Genomic DNA, 19,882 nt, shown 5'->3' on the forward strand with positions numbered 1-19,882 from the left:
ATCTTTTTCCCAGAGAATAATGCTAAGAAAAGAAGTGCAAAGACAATCAGTTATTTTAGAATAAAATGTAACTTTAAGTTAACTACAAGATTTGTAAATTACTCATATGCCTGAGTTTTAAAAATAGCAGAATCTGATTGTTCATCCTTTACTATCTTTTGATGAAATTTTTCATAAAAACTTCTTCTATGGTACTGAGATAGGATAACCTTAATATCTCATTAAGGCACATACATACACACATACATACATACATACATACATAGCACTGTAGGTTCCTTAAGCCAATGAATGGGTCCAAGGCAAAAATCACTGAAATATCAAGTCTGTGTTATTTATGTCTTGTTATTAAAGACAAGAGGACCCAGGTAAGGCTAAAGTAGACAAAAATTTCCTCATAAAGCACATTCACAGCTTAAAGTTCATTAGAGTACTTGGATCTTGCCAACTGAGGTTCTGCTGCAGACAGAAAGCTAAGCTGAATGGGGTAAAGGAGATCTTTAACAGTGAAGAAGCTAGTGAAAGAACAGTCCACAAGCAAGATAGGACTATGTGTTAAAGGTTCTGAGATTAAGAAAACAAGCACGTACAGAGCCTGAGAGATACCCAGCAAATAAAGGCACTTGCCACCAAGTCTCACAACCTGGCTTAGATCCCCAGAATCACATGAAAGAGAGAATCAACTTCCACCAGCATACACACACGGGCATCCCACATGCACAAAATAAATGTAAAAAAAAAAAAATTCAAAGAAAATATCCTGTTCAGATTTTGATGCTTTGCTATTTAATCCAAAATCTAAGCACTACTTGTTAAGCCTATAGCAGAGACATCACAGGGCTATGATTTGCTTGTTAGCCACAAAACATCAGTAGTTTGACAAACTATGAAAATTTTAAAGCTCTAAAGGAACTTAAAAATGTATTTCACCCCCACCTTTTAAAAAAATATATATATATTTCACTTAATTCTAAAAATCTAATAAATCCAGACTACAATCTTCATACTGTTCTAAATCAAATAACACTTTTATGAACGCTTCATTACAGAACATAACATGTTTAATCTGTGGTATTAGATCCACCTAAAATAACTTTTTATTGACAATCCATGAATTCAATAAAATAATCCACATTAAATAAAACTGGGAAGAGAAATAAGAGACTTCTTTCTAAATTAAAACATACCTAAAGGCTGGCAAGATAGTTCAGCGGGTGCAGGTACAGGCATCTGCCACCAAGCCTGATGACCAGACCTGAATGAACATGGCGAAAAAAGAAAACTGACTCCCATGAAAACTGACTCCCATGAGCTGTCCCTAACTTCCCTAGGTGGGCACATGCATGCACGCGTGCACACACACACACACACACACACACACACACACACACACACTAAATAAATGCAATAAAAAAATTCTAAATAGTCAGCAACCACATTTTTCACAAGGGTCTCTAATCTTCCTTACTTTTCAATTTTAACAACTAGTACTTATGGAAACTCTAATAAGTTCATGAATATTTATATATCTATTCTGCCACATAACCCTTACTAAAAGAAATCTGTGTGAGGGTCTGAGAGATTCAGCTTATATCTCATACTTAAAAGCATGAATGTTCTTCCCAATTCACATTTTGAGAACTTACAATATTTGATGTTTCAGCATTAATGAAAGACAGTAGATGATTTACTGATCACCTTCACAATCTATACAATCACTCAAGATCAATCATATGAATATTATCAAGATAGAGGTTTGGGAACCAACAAGATGAAATAGAACAGAACGGTATTAACTACTGAAACTCACTAGTTTTTGAGGGCAGATCTGTACATCTAATTAGATTAAGAAATCATTCTTGTGGATCTGAAAGGCCTAGATGTGAGATGGAGTAACTATTTAAGCCATAAAATTTATTCAAAACAAATTTATTGAGCAATTACTAGAATGGCTGTAAAAGGATAGGAAGGAGGCAGGTGAACATGGGAGCTAAGAAAGCTAGGCTTTGATGTGGTATTGTCCATTTTTCATTTCCACCATGTACTCTGTTAAGAAATGCATCTGTACGTCTTGATTTTTTTATTTTAGTGTATATGAGTATACTGCCTGCATGTGTGTAAGTGCACCCATGTCATGCAATGCCCGCAGAGATCAGAACAGGGCATTGGATCCCCTGGAACTGGAGTTATAGACAGTTGTTAGTCGCCATGTGGGTGCTGGGAATCAAACCCAGGTCCTCTCCAAGAGCAGCCAGTGCTCTTAACTGCTGAGCCATCTCTCCAGTCCATGTCTTGATTTTTTTAACTATAAAATGATGGATGATAAATATCTACCTCTTATTAAGTATACATAAAGCAAACAACTGTACCTCACACCTCATAAGCACTCATGAAAAAACTGGGGTTATTTGTAATTACTGAATGTTCAGAGAAGTCCACTTGTGAAGGAAGCAGTGAAAGGAGAGAAAAACATAAATAGACCTAGTAGATCCAACACCTAACAAAGCCGCTATAGGTTCAAGAATTTGGTGTTAACATGAATAAAACAAGAGTTAAAAAACAGACCCACAGGGCCAGCTAGATGGCTCTACGGGTGAAAGCGCTTGACCATGCAAGCCAGGCAACCTTGGCCATGCAAGCTTGGCAATCTAATTTTGATCACGGTACTCATGTGAAGGTAGGCAAGAATGGACTCCACATGCATGCACAGCATGGCACACACCTCACACCCACAATAATTTTTTAAAAAAATATACATTGTCTAGCACTTTCACCAGTAAAAATATATGGTGGTGCATGCCTTTAATCTCAACACTTGGGCGGCAGAGCCAGACAGATTTCTTTGAGTTCAAGGCCAGCCTGATCCAGGCCAGCTACGGCTACTGGGAGACCATCTCAAAAAAACAAACAACAACAAAAAAGGTCCTACCATAATACAGAAATATATATACAATGGGAGTTGTTCAAAATATTAAGAACATCAGCTACAACCAAATTTCCAATCTGGAAAACATGTCATGATACTCAACAAGGAAATACTCCACAGTCAACAAAAGGAGTACAAATGTACATACACATGTATGTACACGTACACACACACACACACACACACACACACACACACTTTCACATCAGAAATCGATATCATTAATTAAAAAGAAGCTCTTTCATTTTGATATTTCTTAAAAAGCAACTGCATTGAGTTTCAGACCACTTATAGCTTATCTGAAATATATACAATGGGGCTGGAAATATAGCTCAGTGTTGTAAGAGTACTTGCCTAGGGTGTACATTAGGCTCTGGTTTTAATTTCCAACCAGAAAAAAGAAAAACATATTTTAAATACTTACAAATAAAAAGATTAACAGAACAAACTCAAGGTAACAGAATGATAGTGTAAGAGAACTACAAAGTATTCATAGTCTTTACATCTTGCATTAATACTGTATGGAAATGGTCAAGTTCAAAGCCAAGCTAGATGAAATTAGTAACATCACACAAAAGGACACTATTACTGCTACTGCTACTTTTCATAAAAGCATTCTTACTTCTTTGCTAGAAATCTATAGAGGGAAAAAGGAGTCAGGTCAGCTTGCAGGTTTGGCAAAAGGAGAAAAAAAATGTTTTAAAAGACAACTCCTTGAGTCAAGTATGGTTGTACTTGCCTGCAATCCCCACACCCAGAAGCTGAGGCAGGATTACAAAATCAAAGCCAATTTGGGCTGGTAAGTGATTAAAAGCATTGATAAGAGATAAGTAAGTGGTTAAGAGCACTGGCTACTCTTGCAGAGGATCAAGGTCCAGTTCCCAGCACCCACATGGCAGCTAATAACTGTCCGTAACCAAAGTGCCAAAGGATCCAATGCCCTTTTCATGCCTCCAAGAGCATTGCACACAGGCTGGTGCACTTATATGCAGGCAAAACATTCATACACATAAAAAAATAAAAATAAAAAAAATTTTTTTGCATTTTTTTGACAGGGTCTCCCTGTAGCCTCAGTTGGCCTGGAACTCATTATGTAGACCAGACTGGCCTTGAACTCACAGGGATCCACCTGCCTCTGCCCCACACCCCCTGAGTGCTAGGACTAAAAGCATGTGCCACCACGCCCAGCCAAAATAAAGAAAAATTTAAAAGACCCTGTCCCCCACAAAATAAAAGCTGGGCACTTAACTCATTAGAAGAATACTTAGAACGCACAAGATCCAGGATTCAATTTCCTGTACAGCAAACTAACCACAAGAAAGTGCCTTCTGGACTAGATGAAAAATACATAAAATTAGTTTTTTAACTATAAGCCCCTCACAGATGTTATCTATTTATCAAATAACATGTGAAACTGGTTAGCACAAATAACTATTTTTTTGTGTGTAGACATGTTGAAGTGTATGTGCTCACATTCTGTGGGTATGCATACACATACAGGTCAAAGGTCAACACCAAGTGTCTGTCTCAATTGCTTCTCCATCTTATATTTTGAGGCAGAGTCTTTCACTTAACCTTGAACTCATTGACCAGCTAGATTGGAATACCTTTCAGCACTGGGATTACAAGGATGCCACACTGTTTTAACCAGCCTCTACACACTTTGTATGTGGGCCTTTAGCTTTTACAAATAGAGTATGTATAAAAATAAAACATACTGAGTAGATACAATCTGATCTATTACTCTGCTGTGCAAATACATGAAAAAAGGGAAGCTTTCCAAATACTGGGAAAGGACTATAAAGCACTTGACGAAACTCAGTTCTACCACTTTAGTGGCAAATGGAATTTTAAAAGTAACATACAAAATTAAAAGGAAACCAGTTACATTCAGATTGAATCTATAATATATAAATCTTTTGCAGGATTGATGGAAGGAAATAATTTCTCCTAGAAGATTTTATAAATCTAAAGTAAAACAGATCATCTTCACAGAACCTAAGTTAAAATGCCTATAAAATCAAATTCACTAGTGTGTTAAAATAGTAAGTAATACCAAGTATTCCAAACACAGTGTTAGGTCATCTATGCTTCCATGTGAACAGTGTCAGGGGAACAGAGAGATAAATTACCATTTTACGTTTTTAATATTTTATTTTATGTGTATGAGGGTACTGCCTGCATGTGTATAAGTTGTACCCGTGTCATGCAATGCCCATGGAGGTTAGAAGAGGGCGTGAGATCCCCTGGAACTGGAGTTATGGATGATTATTTGCCACCAGCAGGTACTAGGAATCAAACCCAGGTTCTCTATAAGAGTAATCTTAACAGCTTATCTCTTAACAGCTGAGCCATCTCTCCAGCACCAAATTACCATTTTAATACACAACAAAAAAAAAAACATTTCAATTGGGTGTGGTAGCACATACCTTTAATCCCAGCAGTCAGAAGGCTGAGCTGGAGGATTGTTAAGTGAAGCTAGCCTGGGAACAATAGCAAGATCCTGTCACAGGCAAACAAATCCCACAAATGCTAAACTTTTACTTAAAATTTTAACAGATTTGTGGCTAGAGAGATGGCTCAGCCATTAAGAACACTGACTGCTTGTGAAGAAGAGCTAGATTTGATTCCCAAACACCCACATGGTAGCCAACACAGTTCGTAACTCCAGTTCCAGGGGCTCCAATGACCTCTACTGACCTCCATGGGCATTGCATGACATGGGTGCACTTACATGTATACAAGTAATGCACCCATACACATAAAATAAAATTTAACATTTATATTTCTAATAAATTAACAGCCATATGCTATACTGATAAAAGACATTTGTGGGGGCTAGAGAGATGGCTCAGCGGTTAAGAGCACTGACTGCTCTCGCAGATGAACTGGGTTCAATTCCCAGCACCCACACGGCAGCTATGAACCATCCTTAACTCCAGTTCCAAGGGAATCCAAAGCCCTCTTCTAACCTCCCCGGACAATGCACGACACGAGTGCACTCACATGCAGGCAATACACTCATACACATAAAATAAAAATAAATAAAAATTGCATTAAACTTAATGGTGACACAACAGTTGGCTCTATTCTGACAACTGGACATTTTGGAGACATTCAAAACTGATACAATAAGAGAAAAAAATAAACATGACGTAAGTTGAAAATTAAAGGCAAAATAATTTACTGGACCGAATATGACAATTGAAAAATTCAGGGCTGGGGCACTGGTGGAGCTGTTAAAGGCTCACAACTAAAAACTCAAAGGAATAAACTAAATATTCAGTTTAGTTGTCATGTACAAAATAAAAATATCAAAATCCTATACTACAACAATAATTTGACAATGTAATGGAAGAAAAGACAAGTCTTACAGCAATAAGAGATGTAAAATAATTAACGAGCTGGAGAGATAGCTCAGCAATTAAGAGCACTCACTGTCCTTAGAGAGGACCTGGGTTCAATTCCTTACACCCATATCAGGCAGCTCAAACTGCCTGCAACTCATCCCAGAGGATCTGATGCCTCCCACTTCTTGACCTCCACCATAGGCACTTCCCATTTTGCACTGCACACATACACAGACCCAAAAATAAAATAATCTGCAATAACTGTATGAAACCTATATGAAAACTTTAACTTTATTAAAGAAATATAAACTGCCTTAAAATATAAAAGCATGTTATATTTCTGGGTTAAAATATTCAGTGATACAAATCACAGCATAATACATTTCCTATCAAAACATACATAAAAATATTTTGTGGCTCCCAAGCATGGTAGCACATGCCTTTTATCTCAGCACTTGGAAGGCTGAGACAGGCAGATCTCCCTAAATTCAAGGACAACCTGATCTACAAAACAAGTTCCAGGCCAGCCAGGGCTACACAGTGAGGCCCTGTCTCAAAATAAATAAAATAAAACTGTAGCACTTTGTAGAAGATGATTCTAGAGCATATCTGACAGGTTAACTATCCAAGCTTCTGACAAAAAAGATCGATAACTGAGAACTGTCTTCTAAGACATCAAAGCAGGTTTGCATTATTACATTTAATCAAATGGAACCACAGACTTTCATAAAAACGGCAATTTGTAGGGCCAGGCGCGGTAGTGCATGCCTTTAATCCCAGGCAGAGGCAGGAGGATCTCTGTGAGTTCAAAGCCACTGGTTTACATAGTGAGTTCCAGGTCTGCTGGAGCTTCAGGGAGACCATGTCTCAAAAAGACCACCACCACCACCAACAACAAAAAACGCAATTTGTGGGGGCTGAGGAGATGGCTCAGTGAGAAAAACATTTGTTGTGCAGCCATGAAGACCAGGGTTGGGCCCCTACACCCATGTAAAAGCTAGGTGAGCATGGTAGCCCACTTGAGATCCCAGCACATGGGAAGCAAAGGTAGGTTATCAACCCCTGGAACAAAGTGGTTAGCTAAAACAAAGTGGTTAGCTAAATAAGTTCTGGATTCAGGTGAGAGTGATGAAGGAAAATACTTTGGACCTACACACACCTACATGTATGCCACCACACAATCTGCAAACAAGCGCGCACACACACACACACACACCACACACACGCACCAGACACATCAAAATAGCAACTTCACAAGCTTCAAGTGATAATGATTAATATTGATATGAAAACAGGAATAAATGGCTTAGAAATTTGGAGATGCCAAGAACATACATACATACACACACACACACACACACACACACACACACACACACACACACACAACCTTTTTAAAGTGATACCAGACTTGAGAATCTACTCAAATATTTACTATTACTAAAACTTAAGAGAAGGATCATTGGGACTTCTCTTTCTCACCCCAGTCAACTTACAGGTAGAAATGGAAAGAAAGGTAGAAATCAATACGTAGAAGGGCAAGTTTACTTTAAAAATCTAGAAAGGGAAAGATTCTACTTCAAAATTTGAATACAAGACAAAACAAAAGAGCCAAGGGAAGAATATTCTAGGAAGTAAAAAGACCCCAAGACAGAGAAGTCCACTGGTTCTTAGCACCTTCTAGCTCAGAATGACAAGAAAACAATAAAGGAACTGAAAGGGACATAAAACGAAACTGGAACAGAAGCAGCCATAAAGAGTCTTGCAGGCCAAATTAAAAGACTGGATTTTATTCTATGAGCAATGAGAATTCAAGTAATGACTTACATTTCAGGAAGGTTAGCCTACTTGGTACATGAGGAATAATGAAGTAATGCAGTATAAGGAGGAAAGTTATCCCCCTAACTCTCAGCCAGACACACACACACACACACACACACACACACGCAACATTCATTTTAACAACAGAAACTGTTTAGGAAACCACTCCATTGAAGGCTCAGGACAGAATCAACTCTCCAACCCCACCTTCTGTATGAAGGAAAGAAACATAACCTCAATGAAATATCCTTTTCCTTAGTGACAGTGGCTGGTTCAAGAAAGAAACGATGAGCCAAGTTATGCCAACAAGATTGTTTCAGGAACCAGTAGCAATATTTTCTTATATTGCTAGCCATATAGACAATGTGTAAGATATTCTATTAAACTAGCTTCCAATATACACACTTCCCTTCTCCTTTTAGTGGAAGACAAGTTCTTCACAAGGTTTATCTGGGCACATAACCACATAGCAAGAGCTAAATTCTAACTCATGTAACTAAGTTCTCTGACCAATGGGATATAAACAAGAAATGATACTTGTAACTCCTTGGTCAATCCTAAATGGAAATTATTCACACTCATTCTTTTGTTTCTTACTTCTCATGGTCTGTGTATTACTTCACTAAGGCTATCATACAAAATACATAGTTTGAGTAGCTTAAACAGCATTTCTTTTCCTAGTTCTGGAGGTTAGAAGGCTACGATCAGGCAGGGTATCAGTCCTCTTGCCTCTCTCTATCTTCACATGGCCTCTTCTGTGCATGTATGTGTGTATCTCTAGTTTCTATATCTAAACTTGCTCTTATAAGGAAATAAGTTGGATTGGATTAAGACCCAGCCATATGACCCAATTTAACCTAAATTACCTTTCTAAAGGCCTCATCACCAAACACAGTCTAAGGTACACAACTCAGTTCTAGCATGGAACACAGACATGACATTGGTGAGCTAGATCATACACACAGATGAAGTCAACAGTCCAACAAAGAACTTTCAAAATTTTCTATGGTAATGGAAATATTCTATATCTGCACTGATCATGGTAGCTACTTGGCCATACCGGATTACTTCCTTTAAGTTAAAATTAAATAAAATTTAAAATTCAAATATTCAGTTGCCACTAGCCACATCTGAAGGGATTACTAGGCACATGTGCCTATAACACTGGCAAGCACAACTTCAGGGGCAGTATAGTACTAAGGCAGCAGGAACTTAGAACTGTGACTGACTGTAAGAACTATGTGTAGTACACCACAGAAAACAAGAGAAAAAACACTTCTACCCTTGTGAACTACATGTGTTTGTGTCTTTTTGCTCAAATCACTTATCTAACACCTCAATTCAGTCAATTAGAAGGCACTAACATAAACTCCTAAAAACTCTCATTGATTGGGACACATCTCAAGCTGGAGAGCTAATGGCCTCTGTTATACTTTAACAGCAAAGAGAGCACATCAACTATCTAATTACTCCACAGCCATGAAAAAAGCACAATTCAGAATATTAGTATGTGCTAGCTACGAACAACTATAAGAAAAAAAAATCAGTTTAGCTACAAACAAGGCAATGGGCAAGCAGAGATAGACCTATGAAAGCAGTGCAAAGGGAACTTTCAACAAGTGCCAACATACATAATAAGGCCCAGGGAAATGGTGCTTCTCAGGTTAGAAAAGGCAGCTGCTTCAGTACTCTTAAAATACCAGGAAATAATTTTGTGACTTCAATTTCATGATTTTTTTTCCTGCCAAACAGCAGCAAAGATCAGACTGAGTGTTGTTTTCCTGCCCGTGATCGTTTCTGATGCAGCAAATTGGTTACACATACCTATGAAAGGACAGTATCCATTTTGTAACAAGCAATACCGTCCCTCAGTTATTCAACCAGATACTAATCTGGGTGCTGCTTTAAAATTTTGAGGGACTGGAGGGATGGCTCAGTGGTTAAGAGCACTGGCTAATCTTGCAGAACAATGGGGTTTAAAACCCAGCACCTACATGGTGGCTAACAACTGTCCCTAACTCCAACTCCAGGGGATCTGATGTCCTCTTCTGACCTTCACGGGCACTACATGACACGAGTGTGTTTATATACGTGCAGGCATAACACTCATACACATAAAATAAAAATAAACAAACTTAAAATATAAAAAGATTTTGAAGATGCAAATCCCTAATCAATTAACTTCAAGCTAGGGTGATTTCTTAGGTGAGGATGATCTAATCAAATGAGCTCTTCTTAAAAGAAAGCTGAGTGCACACAGTCACTCTACACTGGCTCTTCCTTCCTAACTGCCTGAGGAAAAAAGGTCCACTCTATTGCCATGAGTTTCGGCTTGCTGACAAGCTTCCCTTCCTAACTGACTCACAAATTTAACTTGCTTAGCCAGTCCTCACAATCATGTAATTAATTTAATTAATCTCCTGAAATAAATCATATATAAATTTTCTGTTTAATCAATCAAATATAAATCGCCTACCTGTTCAACTTCTCTGATTAATCCCTCACTGATACATCATTCAAAACTCTTATGTCTGGGGCTGGAGAGATGGCTCAGCAGTTAAGAGCACTGACTGCTCTTACAAAGGACCCAAGTTCGATTCCCAGCACATGGCAGCTAACAACCATCCCTAACTCCAGCTTTAGGGGATCTGATGCCCTCTTCTGACCTATGCGGGCACTGCACTACACAGGTGCACTTACATCCAGGCAATACTCTCATACACATAAAAAATTAAAAAAATAAAATAAAATATTAAAAAAACTATTATGTCAGATGTCCTCAAGTAGCTACAAAATATATGAGAGGGGGAACAGGCCTAATACAAAAACAAATAAGGAATCAACAGTTTTCAAAAATTTAACACTAAAAAAGATCTTTTGCTATACTGTTTGTCATATACCTTTAATTTAAGGAAAACAGAATAGAAATCTCTCAAACTTCTGCCAAGAGTTTTCACCAAACTACCATTAATAACCTATAAATATTCATGGTTAGGACCCAGAAGACAGTTCAGCTGGTAAAGGTGCTTGCTGCCAAGCCTGACAACCTGATACCAATCCCAGGGACCCACATGGTAAAGAGAGGAAAACCAACTCCCAAAAGTTGTCCTCTGATCTCCACATGCATGCCATGGCATGTGAAGGGGTGTATGTTGGTGTGTTTGTGTGTGCACATATATAAATAAAGAAGTGTAATTAAACAATTCAAAACTTATGATTAAGCTTTAAGAAACCCTATAGGTCATAAACCTGCACCTAAGTGACATCCCAGACCTCAAAGCAATGATGTTCCTAGGGCTGTCATACTTTTCAGTGCCTACTACATTTCAAATGTGGTCAAGGATGAAACCAAAAACAAGGGGAAAAAAAAAAATCACCCAAAGAACTAAGTCAAGTACACAACAGTCCAAAGACGATTCCTCCCATAGTACAAAGTAAGTCAAACTAAGGAACTTCATACTGCTGTCCTAGAAAGATCTCACTATTAATGTGGACCAATAACTGCTGCATGCTTCCTTTCTAGTCTTCCTTAAAGGAACTTTTATCATGATTATAATCCTATTCACCACTACACAATGGGCTGGGCAAAAGAGAATTTTCTTCTTTCTTTTTTCCCTTGGTCTTTTTGAGACAGGGTCTCCCTGTAACCCCAGCTGACCTAGAACACACTATGGAGACCAGGCTGTCCTTGAACTCAAGAGATCCGCCTGCCTCTGCCTCCCGAGTGCTGGCATTAAAGGCATGTGCCACCATGTCTAGCCAAGAATTATCTTTTATTAAGTTTATAGATTACTGAATTAACAAGAATATGTAATATACAAGGTGACTTTCACTTTGAGCTGTATCTAGTAGCTGGATGAGATTTTGAACTGATTTTCCCATGGGAACAAAGGACTTGGTGTGGAAAGAAAGATGTGTATACAAAAAGCAAAGCAAAACAAAACCAAAGTAATGGGGTATTAAATAACCAAAGGATGTGTACTACGGTGAAGGAAGATCAAAGAAAACTAGTAAACTTAACAACAAGAGGAAAAGAAACACAGGAAAAGAAACTACACCTGGCGTGGTGGCGCACACTTGGAATTCCAGCGCTTGGGAGGCAGAGGCAGGTGGATCTCTGTGAGATAGAGGCCAGCCTGGACATAGTGATTTCCAGGCTAGCTGGGGATACAGGGAGACTGTCTCAAAAGATTTAAAAAAAAAAAAAAAGCAAAAACTGGTCAATTGCTACTGAAAAAGAGTAGAAAGAAAAGAAATGGATACAATCATTAAATACTATATCCCAAAAGAGATCCAATGTGAGCTCTGGAAAGTGAAGTACAGAGGTACCAAGAGAAAATTTCTAAGTATCTTAAATTAAGTCCTGGCAGGACGATGATCTCTAGGAGCCATAAAAGAATACAACTTACTAAGCAAAAATACTTCTTTCATATAGCGAAAACAAAATAAGAGAATAAATGCAACATCACAAAGAATGCTCACAAATATTAACAAATCACTAGAAGTTTACAAGACAAGCTCAGTATGTAAGGGATAAAACAGCAAATTCTCCAAAGTAATTCAAACAAAAAATTAAAAATTTATTCAATGTTGACAATTATGAAAAATTTTAAAATACTATTTTAAATAGATAATTAAAAACCAAAGAAAACCTGATCACATCTAGGAGCACTCTCATATACTTCTGGTGACAAGAAAGTTCAGGAAACTAGAATGAACAGAATTAGAATCCAATTAAAGTATTTTCTACAAATCTGATGTAACTAGTTGCAACTAAGTTATTTTACCTTAAGAAACAATGTTCCAAACATTTCCCACAGTAAGCAGCCATTGAAGGAAAATTTACATCATATTCGTACTTCTGAGATCCGGCTTTATGAAAACCTTGCATAGGTAAGATACTAGGACTTAAACTACACACACTACTTCTGTATGGTGGGAGACAGAAGTGTAAGGCAGGACTTCTGCCTTCAGACCTGACAATCAGCAGCACTGCTGAAAGAAACTGCTCCATCAAAGGGGTAAAGATTTATGAGAAAGAGAGATTAGGCACAGGGCTCGTTTACCAGAAAAAAACTGGTTAATCTTGAACCCACTACTTCACAATAGGCCTTCTTTTTAACCACATTACTTTCTCAGCAATTTGCAAAAGTTCAATCTAAACAATGGGATGCCAGGTTCCCCATTCTATTTGCTGTGAGAATGTTTCAAAACATCAAGATGGTAGGGGAAGAAGAGGTGGTTACAGAGCTCTCTGGGCACCAATAAAAAAAAAATTCAACATACCTATTATGGGCTGTAGGAGAAAGAAAAGAAAAACCTAAAAAGAAAAATATTTCAATTTCAGCTATTCACTCTATCCAGATCCCAAGTTGACAACCTCTATTTTAAGGGATTTTTTTTTTTTCCTTTTAGCTTGATAGCAACAGATTATTCTGAATAAGTGATAAATGAAAGCATGTTCTGAATCAAACAAATCCAGGTTAAGTCCTACTCCAACACTTCTTAGGTATGTGACTTTGACAAAGTCACTTAAACCCCTTCTAAAGTAGTATCTTAGTCTTTTTCAGTTTAAAAATGTCCCAACATTAAAAAAAATAAAACAGGTGGGGGGACAACCTGAAGGAGTCAGTTCTGGCAAGTACCTTTACCCAGTGAGCCATTTCACTGACCCTGTCTCAACATTTTTATACTTCTGAAACTCACATACCTCAAAGAGAATATATAATTAACCATTTAACTTCATTCTTCCATTTTCCTAACTTATTACTCACTGGTGTATTTTTAAACTTACATGTCTTAAAACAGTTTTTTCGCCACCGCTTACTCAGTGAAGATTAAGCATACAGTAAGATCCTGAAACAGTTACTTAATAATAAATACTGCGGCCCTTAGAACTTACTAAGCAAAAGTACTTTTTCCCTACTTCATAGGGTTATGGTGAAAATGAGAATACATGAAAACTATATTAACTCCTCTAATTCTTTTAATAATGCTCCGAAGCAGGACCTATTATTATCATCATCATAAGATAATGAGGTAGAACTCGGTTAAGTAACTGGCTCAAGGCCACAAAACTAGTAAGTAATGGATCAAAGAACTGAATACAAACTCCACAGTACATTAACCATTAGCTAGTCTTCACACACAGCAAGACCTAAGTCAATATTAGTTTTCACTATACTGTGTTAAAACATAAATATAACTAGGAGGCTTAAAGCGCCTATCAGGCATTCAATAATGCCTATTAGTTTAACTGGCTTTCTCTCTAATACCTAGGGAAGAATTTTGTAACTTAAGAGAGTAATTAAGAAACCGAATGTCGAAATCCAAACATCAGCTGTTCACAGGCTCTGGACACAAGAAAGAACAAACTCTGTTCTTTTTCTTGGATTCCTAAACAAATTCTGATGCTAGTTATTCAAATGAACATGCCTTTATGTTCTTTTTTCAAATCAAGTCCAGAGTTTAATCATAATAGGAAATAAGACAATAATTAAGACTACAGAACTACTTCAAAAGCATCTGTTTTACAAATAATGCTACATAATCCGGTGTGGTCCCAGCACGCCATTAGTCCCAGTACTCAGGAGGCAGAGGCAGGTGGATTTCTGTGAGAGGCCAGCCTGATCTATATAGCGTATGCCAGGCCAGCTGGGGCTACAGGGAGACCCTGTCTCAAAAAGAAAAAAAAGAAAAAAAAAAAAAAAACTACATGAGGTGAAGAAATGGTACTGGATTAAGTTTTTCTGGGCTAATCTGAAAATCTACATGCAATTATAGCAAAGGAACCTAACGTTTAGCCTCTCTAAATATTTTATTATGTTATGTATATGAGTGTATTGCTTGCACATAAGTAAGTGCACCCATGCTGTGCAATGCCTGGGGAGATGGTAAGAGGGTGTCAGATTCCCTGGAACTGGAGTTAGGGATGGTTTTTATTCATCATGTGGGTGCTGGGAACCGAACCCAGGCTCATAACTTGCTTTTTTTTTCTTTCTTGAAAAACAGAAGATTTGGAAATTTCAAAGATCTAATTTTGAAATAATTTCCCCTTTTCCCTCATGCTCAACTCTACCTCTTTTATATGGAAGCAGATTATCCCATGCCTCGAAAATCCTTTCAATACTATCAGTACTAATTTACTCAATGGCTCCCATTGTCTAATCTTCACTAAGTTTATTTCTTAATTTATTTTTAAATATATTTTATATATTTTTCATTTTATGAGTGCATTGCCTACATGTACGGAAGTGTGCTTGTGCTATGCAATGCCCACATAGGTCAGAGGAGGGTGTTGGGATTCCCCTGGAACTGGAGTTAGTTGTTAGCCACCAAGTGGGTTCTCTATAAGAGCAGCCAGTGCTTTTAACTACTGAGCCATCTCTCCAGCCCCCTATTTCTTAATTTAAAAACTACAAATTACCTAGAAATATAGGTGGAATTCTGATTAACTTCTGTCATAGTTATGCCTCTTCAACAAAAATACTACTTGTGAACTTCAAGCTCTACCTTTAATATTATTTTCCAACTTTGAACTCTGCTTTAGAAAATACTGCCTTCTAATCATATTCAAAAACACATTCAACAGAACGCAGCGCTATTTTTGAAATAAAGCATAAACTCTTGAAATCTCAACTTTTTGCTTGTGAATCTGAGCAAGAAACTGAATGTAGTCCACTAATTTCAAACTAAGTACAACACAGCTTTTATGGTGGGAAATACATTTTGTTCTTTATCAGTCAACAAAAGCCCACTGAAAGTCAAGAAAATTATGTATTTCCAATTCAGATCTAAGGTCTTGTGTTAAATAGAAGGGGAAAGTGGGAAAGTTCTTGATTTTATTTATTCCTCCCCCCACCCCAGGTATAGCTTCAGCTACGCAAACTATGTCTAAAACATGATGCACTAAGAATACTGAAAGACTGGGTTAAATCCACTTCTCAATAATCTGCTCTAACAGGATTATAACCTGGCACTTCAGCATTCAAATAAATCTATCTATCCTCCCATTTTTCCTTTTCAACAGATACAGATGTCCAGCTAACATTCCTTCAGTAATGACCAATATATTTTTGTCATGTTAAATCACCTTCACTTTTTTCAAGTTAAACACTACAAAAGTATAAACCTTCATATTCCTTTTTACCTTTTGGTGATTTTTACTCAAGGAATTAGCCAAGGGTCCTGTTACTGACATATTTAAACTGTGTAGGCTGAAACAATGAATGGGGTGGGGGGGGGCAACGTACTCTGATTTTAGCCACAAGACTTCCAAACTCTTGAAATTTAAACTTCTGATGACATGCTAGGAAAATGGTAATTAAAAGTAAAGTAGTGCATAACTCAGCCCTTTGGTTTAGTGTACAGTAACTGTGAGGTTTACTTCTTCACTTTGATCAAAGAATGGAAACAAGCGCAGAGACAAGCTGCTCCTTTCTGGCTGCCTATTTCTCATTATGTACATGTATAGAGTTTTCAAATGGCTGCACTTTCTGACACATATTTCACCTGACTCACCTTCATAACAAATGGCAAACCTATTGTTTATACCACTGTCCAGACAGAACGGAAGAACAAGCAACACTACCTTAGTTAGCGCGCACGCACGCGCACACACACACACACACACACACACACACACACACAGAGAGAGAGAGAAAAGAAACAAGACCCACAAAATTAACAGACCTATTCATTCAGAGTCATTCAGGACTTAAAGAATTAGGCCATGTTCCAATGGACAAAACTAGGTAGGTAGAGTTTGCAGCAGAATATTTCCCTAAGAATTACATTTAAGTATCGACTTTTTTTCAAAACCAGACCATGGTATTTTGTTGGTAAATTTAAAATCGTAATATTGATATTTTGCCCACAGCTGCTAAATTTTAAATTCAGTACTGTTTTTGAAATGAGTCAGAAGGGAGACAGAAGGAAATAAATTACCATCTAAAAAGTGTACAAAGTCTTCAAAAACTTTGATTCCTACTTTTGCAACTTTCAGATGATACCGTTTCCTTTAAGCCTGGGCTAGATTATTTCTAGAAATGTTTCCTTACAGATAAGGATCCTAATACATCTTTCTCTTCATTGCTTTATTATTAAAAATGTTGTTGTCTTGGTTCTTGTTTGTCTTAATACCTGCCAGATACCAAGTCATAACCCCAGCCTTCTCTTCATTTCAAATGAGGCCTGAGCACCACACCACCCTGAAAGAGCCAATTAAGCCAATGCAAAAACTATCAACACAAACCTACCCAAAATAGGCCAAAAGAAGTAATAGAAGGGAGAATTTTTGGTATATATATTCCAACTCTTACATCTCTACCTATTTAACTTCATCTATTTTTAAAAATCGGTCTTTTTTTTTTTTTTCTTTTTTGAGTCAGGGTCTCCCTGTAGCTCCAGCTGGCCTAGAACTCACTATATAGACCAGGCTGGCCTTGAACTCAGAGATCTGCCTGCCTCTGCCTCCCGAGTGCTGGGATAAAAGGTGTGCGCCACCATGCTAGGCTTAAAAACTTGGTCTTCTAAGAACAGATAAGCCTCAGCCCCTTTAAATGGTTATTTTTCTATTTAAACAGAACTTGGGTGCAAAACAAAAATTTCAGAAAGTATCCATTCACCAGGTTCTATGTTTGGGGAAGAGAGCGAATGGCAAGTAGCAGTTCTGGATAACTCAGTCTCCTCTCTTAAAATTAAGTTTTGATCAACTTTTAAAGCTTCTTTCTTCTGCTGCCTTTAATTACTTCTTCATAGTACGATTTTTATAGCTTCCATATCAGAGAGGCGACAACAGAGTTAGCTAATATCTGCTAAGTCTAACTCTTGATGATCGGGTACAATGTTTCACCAGGCTTTTGGGTTAAAGGTCCTACAACGCCGCCTGTCTGCGGATCTAGAAAAAACTCTAAGCAGTTATGAAACCAGATCACTAGGACAAATCTTAAGGCCTCCCTATTCCGACTCACTACTACCAAACCTAGGTGCAAAGTAGACTCTGGTTCCTCGTTTATTTGAGAGACAACCGGTCTTGGTTTAATGATTCCTTACTAAGGAAGCATCTGATGATGCAGCGCATGTAGGCTCAGATTCTTTTTATCTAAGTTATTTGTAACTGTATACAGATGTAAGATCGGTTCATCCAAAATCTTTGAGAAATCGAGGAAGTAAAGATTACTTCAGCAGCCACAACAGTTTAAAAAAAAAAAAAACTGCAGTAAAATAGTATGGAAAAGTACAGCTTCTCACGTGTCTCTCACAGACACAAATACTTAGCTCCGAGCCTATTACACTCTTACCTCCCCTACAGAACTGCCCTCCTCCACCTTGCACTGACAGAAATCTAGCAACCTCCCAGTTGTTCCCCAAGAGACTCATCTACCTATTATCTTACCCCTCCCGCTTTAGCCCCGCCCCCGCCCCAGGAATGAGGTGGCCCTACCGGCCCCGGGGAGACCACCCTCCTGCCCGGGTGTGCAAATCCGGCAACTGCAGCAATTCCCTCCATCCTTAACCACGGGGACCAGCCCAGGATCACAGGCTCCTCAACTCCGTGCACTCTGTGGTCCTCCCACCCCCACGTGTCAGCTAACCTCCCCCACATTCGCACACCTCACGAGTCCGGCCGAGGAAAGAAAGGGGGCAGTGGGAAGCCCGGACCCCAGGACACATTCAAACCCCGGCGGCCCGCTCTCACCCAACGTCCCCTCCCACCTCCGGCTCCTCACGACCCCTTCCTCCCTCCACGCAGAGAAAGCAGGCCCTTGCCTCAGAAACCTCCTCTTCTTCGTCGTCGTCGTCCTCCTCTTCCTCGCTGTTGTTGCTGCTGGTGCCGCCGCCGCCACCTCCGCCGCCACCGCCGCTGTTGTCGCTGTCGCTGCTGCTTTCGCTGCTGCTGGGGGGTCGGCAAGTCCGGTTCCGCTTGGCCTTGTGGTGCGGCTGCTGCGGCGGCTTCTTCTTGAGGAGCAGATCGCAGACTCGCACCATCCCACGAGGAGACGAGGCCGAGCGAGCCCCGCCGCCGACCTCCGCCGCCGCGGGGGGGGCCACCACTGCCGCCGCCGCCGCCGGGGGGCTCCCTTCTCCCTCCGCCGCCGCCGCCGCCGGAACCGTCGCCTTCTCCATCCCCGCGGGAAGAGTGAGGGCGCGGACGGGGGAGGGGCGAGGGGCTCTGCTCGACTACGACTTCGGCCGCGCCGAGGCCGACACTGCGCTCCGGACTGCCGCCGCCGCCGCCACCGCCTCGGTCACCTCTACTGCCGCCGCCGCCGCTGTTCCGCCAGCTCTCACCTCGTCTCGCGATACTAAGGGCGGGGAGCCCGGCGATGGGAGGGAGGGAGCGAGAATGGGGGGGTGGGGGCGAGAGTGAGCAGCGTGCCCCGAAGAGCCCGCGGAGGGGACCTGGAGCAGCCTCCGGGGAATGCGCCTGGCGTGGCTTCCGATGGGACGACGGAGCCCGAGCTGGGACCGCGGGCACTCCGTGAGCGCCCGCGACCAAGCGCCCGGCTGCCTTCTCGCCACTTTCCCTACACACAGCCCTGCAGCCCTCCCTCCTTCCTTCCTGACTTCTAATTAGAACGCAGCCGCAGGCGGAAGCGCGAGTGACGCCATCAGCCGGCGCCCGGATGGCCGCGCGCGCTCGAGCGCGCGCGCGTGGGCTCTGGGCGCCGCCAGTTGAAAGTGAGGATTCGAGGGCCGGGCTGTGGGGAACCCGCGGGTGCGCTGGGGTGCAGGGGCTTCGGGGCTACGAGGTGCGGGCCGGGACCAGGTGGGAGGAGAGCGC

At 40.0% G+C, this 19,882-nt stretch overlaps 1 protein-coding gene across 5 annotated transcripts in view; it reads right to left on the minus strand.

Annotated features, from left to right (window-relative positions):
* Ankrd17 (ankyrin repeat domain 17) overlaps window positions 1-19,364 on the minus strand; it is a 172,434-nt gene extending 153,070 nt beyond the window's left edge. For all 5 annotated transcript variants that reach the window (XM_029568537.1, XM_017800736.2, XM_017800734.2 and 2 more), the window contains exon 1: window positions 18,868-19,364. In XM_029568537.1, the coding sequence (XP_029424397.1) occupies window positions 18,868-19,224 (357 nt within the window). In that variant the 5' untranslated portion in view covers window positions 19,225-19,364. The remainder of the gene's footprint in view (window positions 1-18,867) is intronic.
* Between the last annotated feature and the right edge of the window lie 518 nt (window positions 19,365-19,882).

This window comes from Nannospalax galili, unplaced genomic scaffold (genome assembly GCF_000622305.1).
Source record: "Nannospalax galili isolate Female #2095 unplaced genomic scaffold, S.galili_v1.0 scaffold800, whole genome shotgun sequence".
Lineage (NCBI taxonomy): Eukaryota > Metazoa > Chordata > Mammalia > Rodentia > Spalacidae > Nannospalax > Nannospalax galili.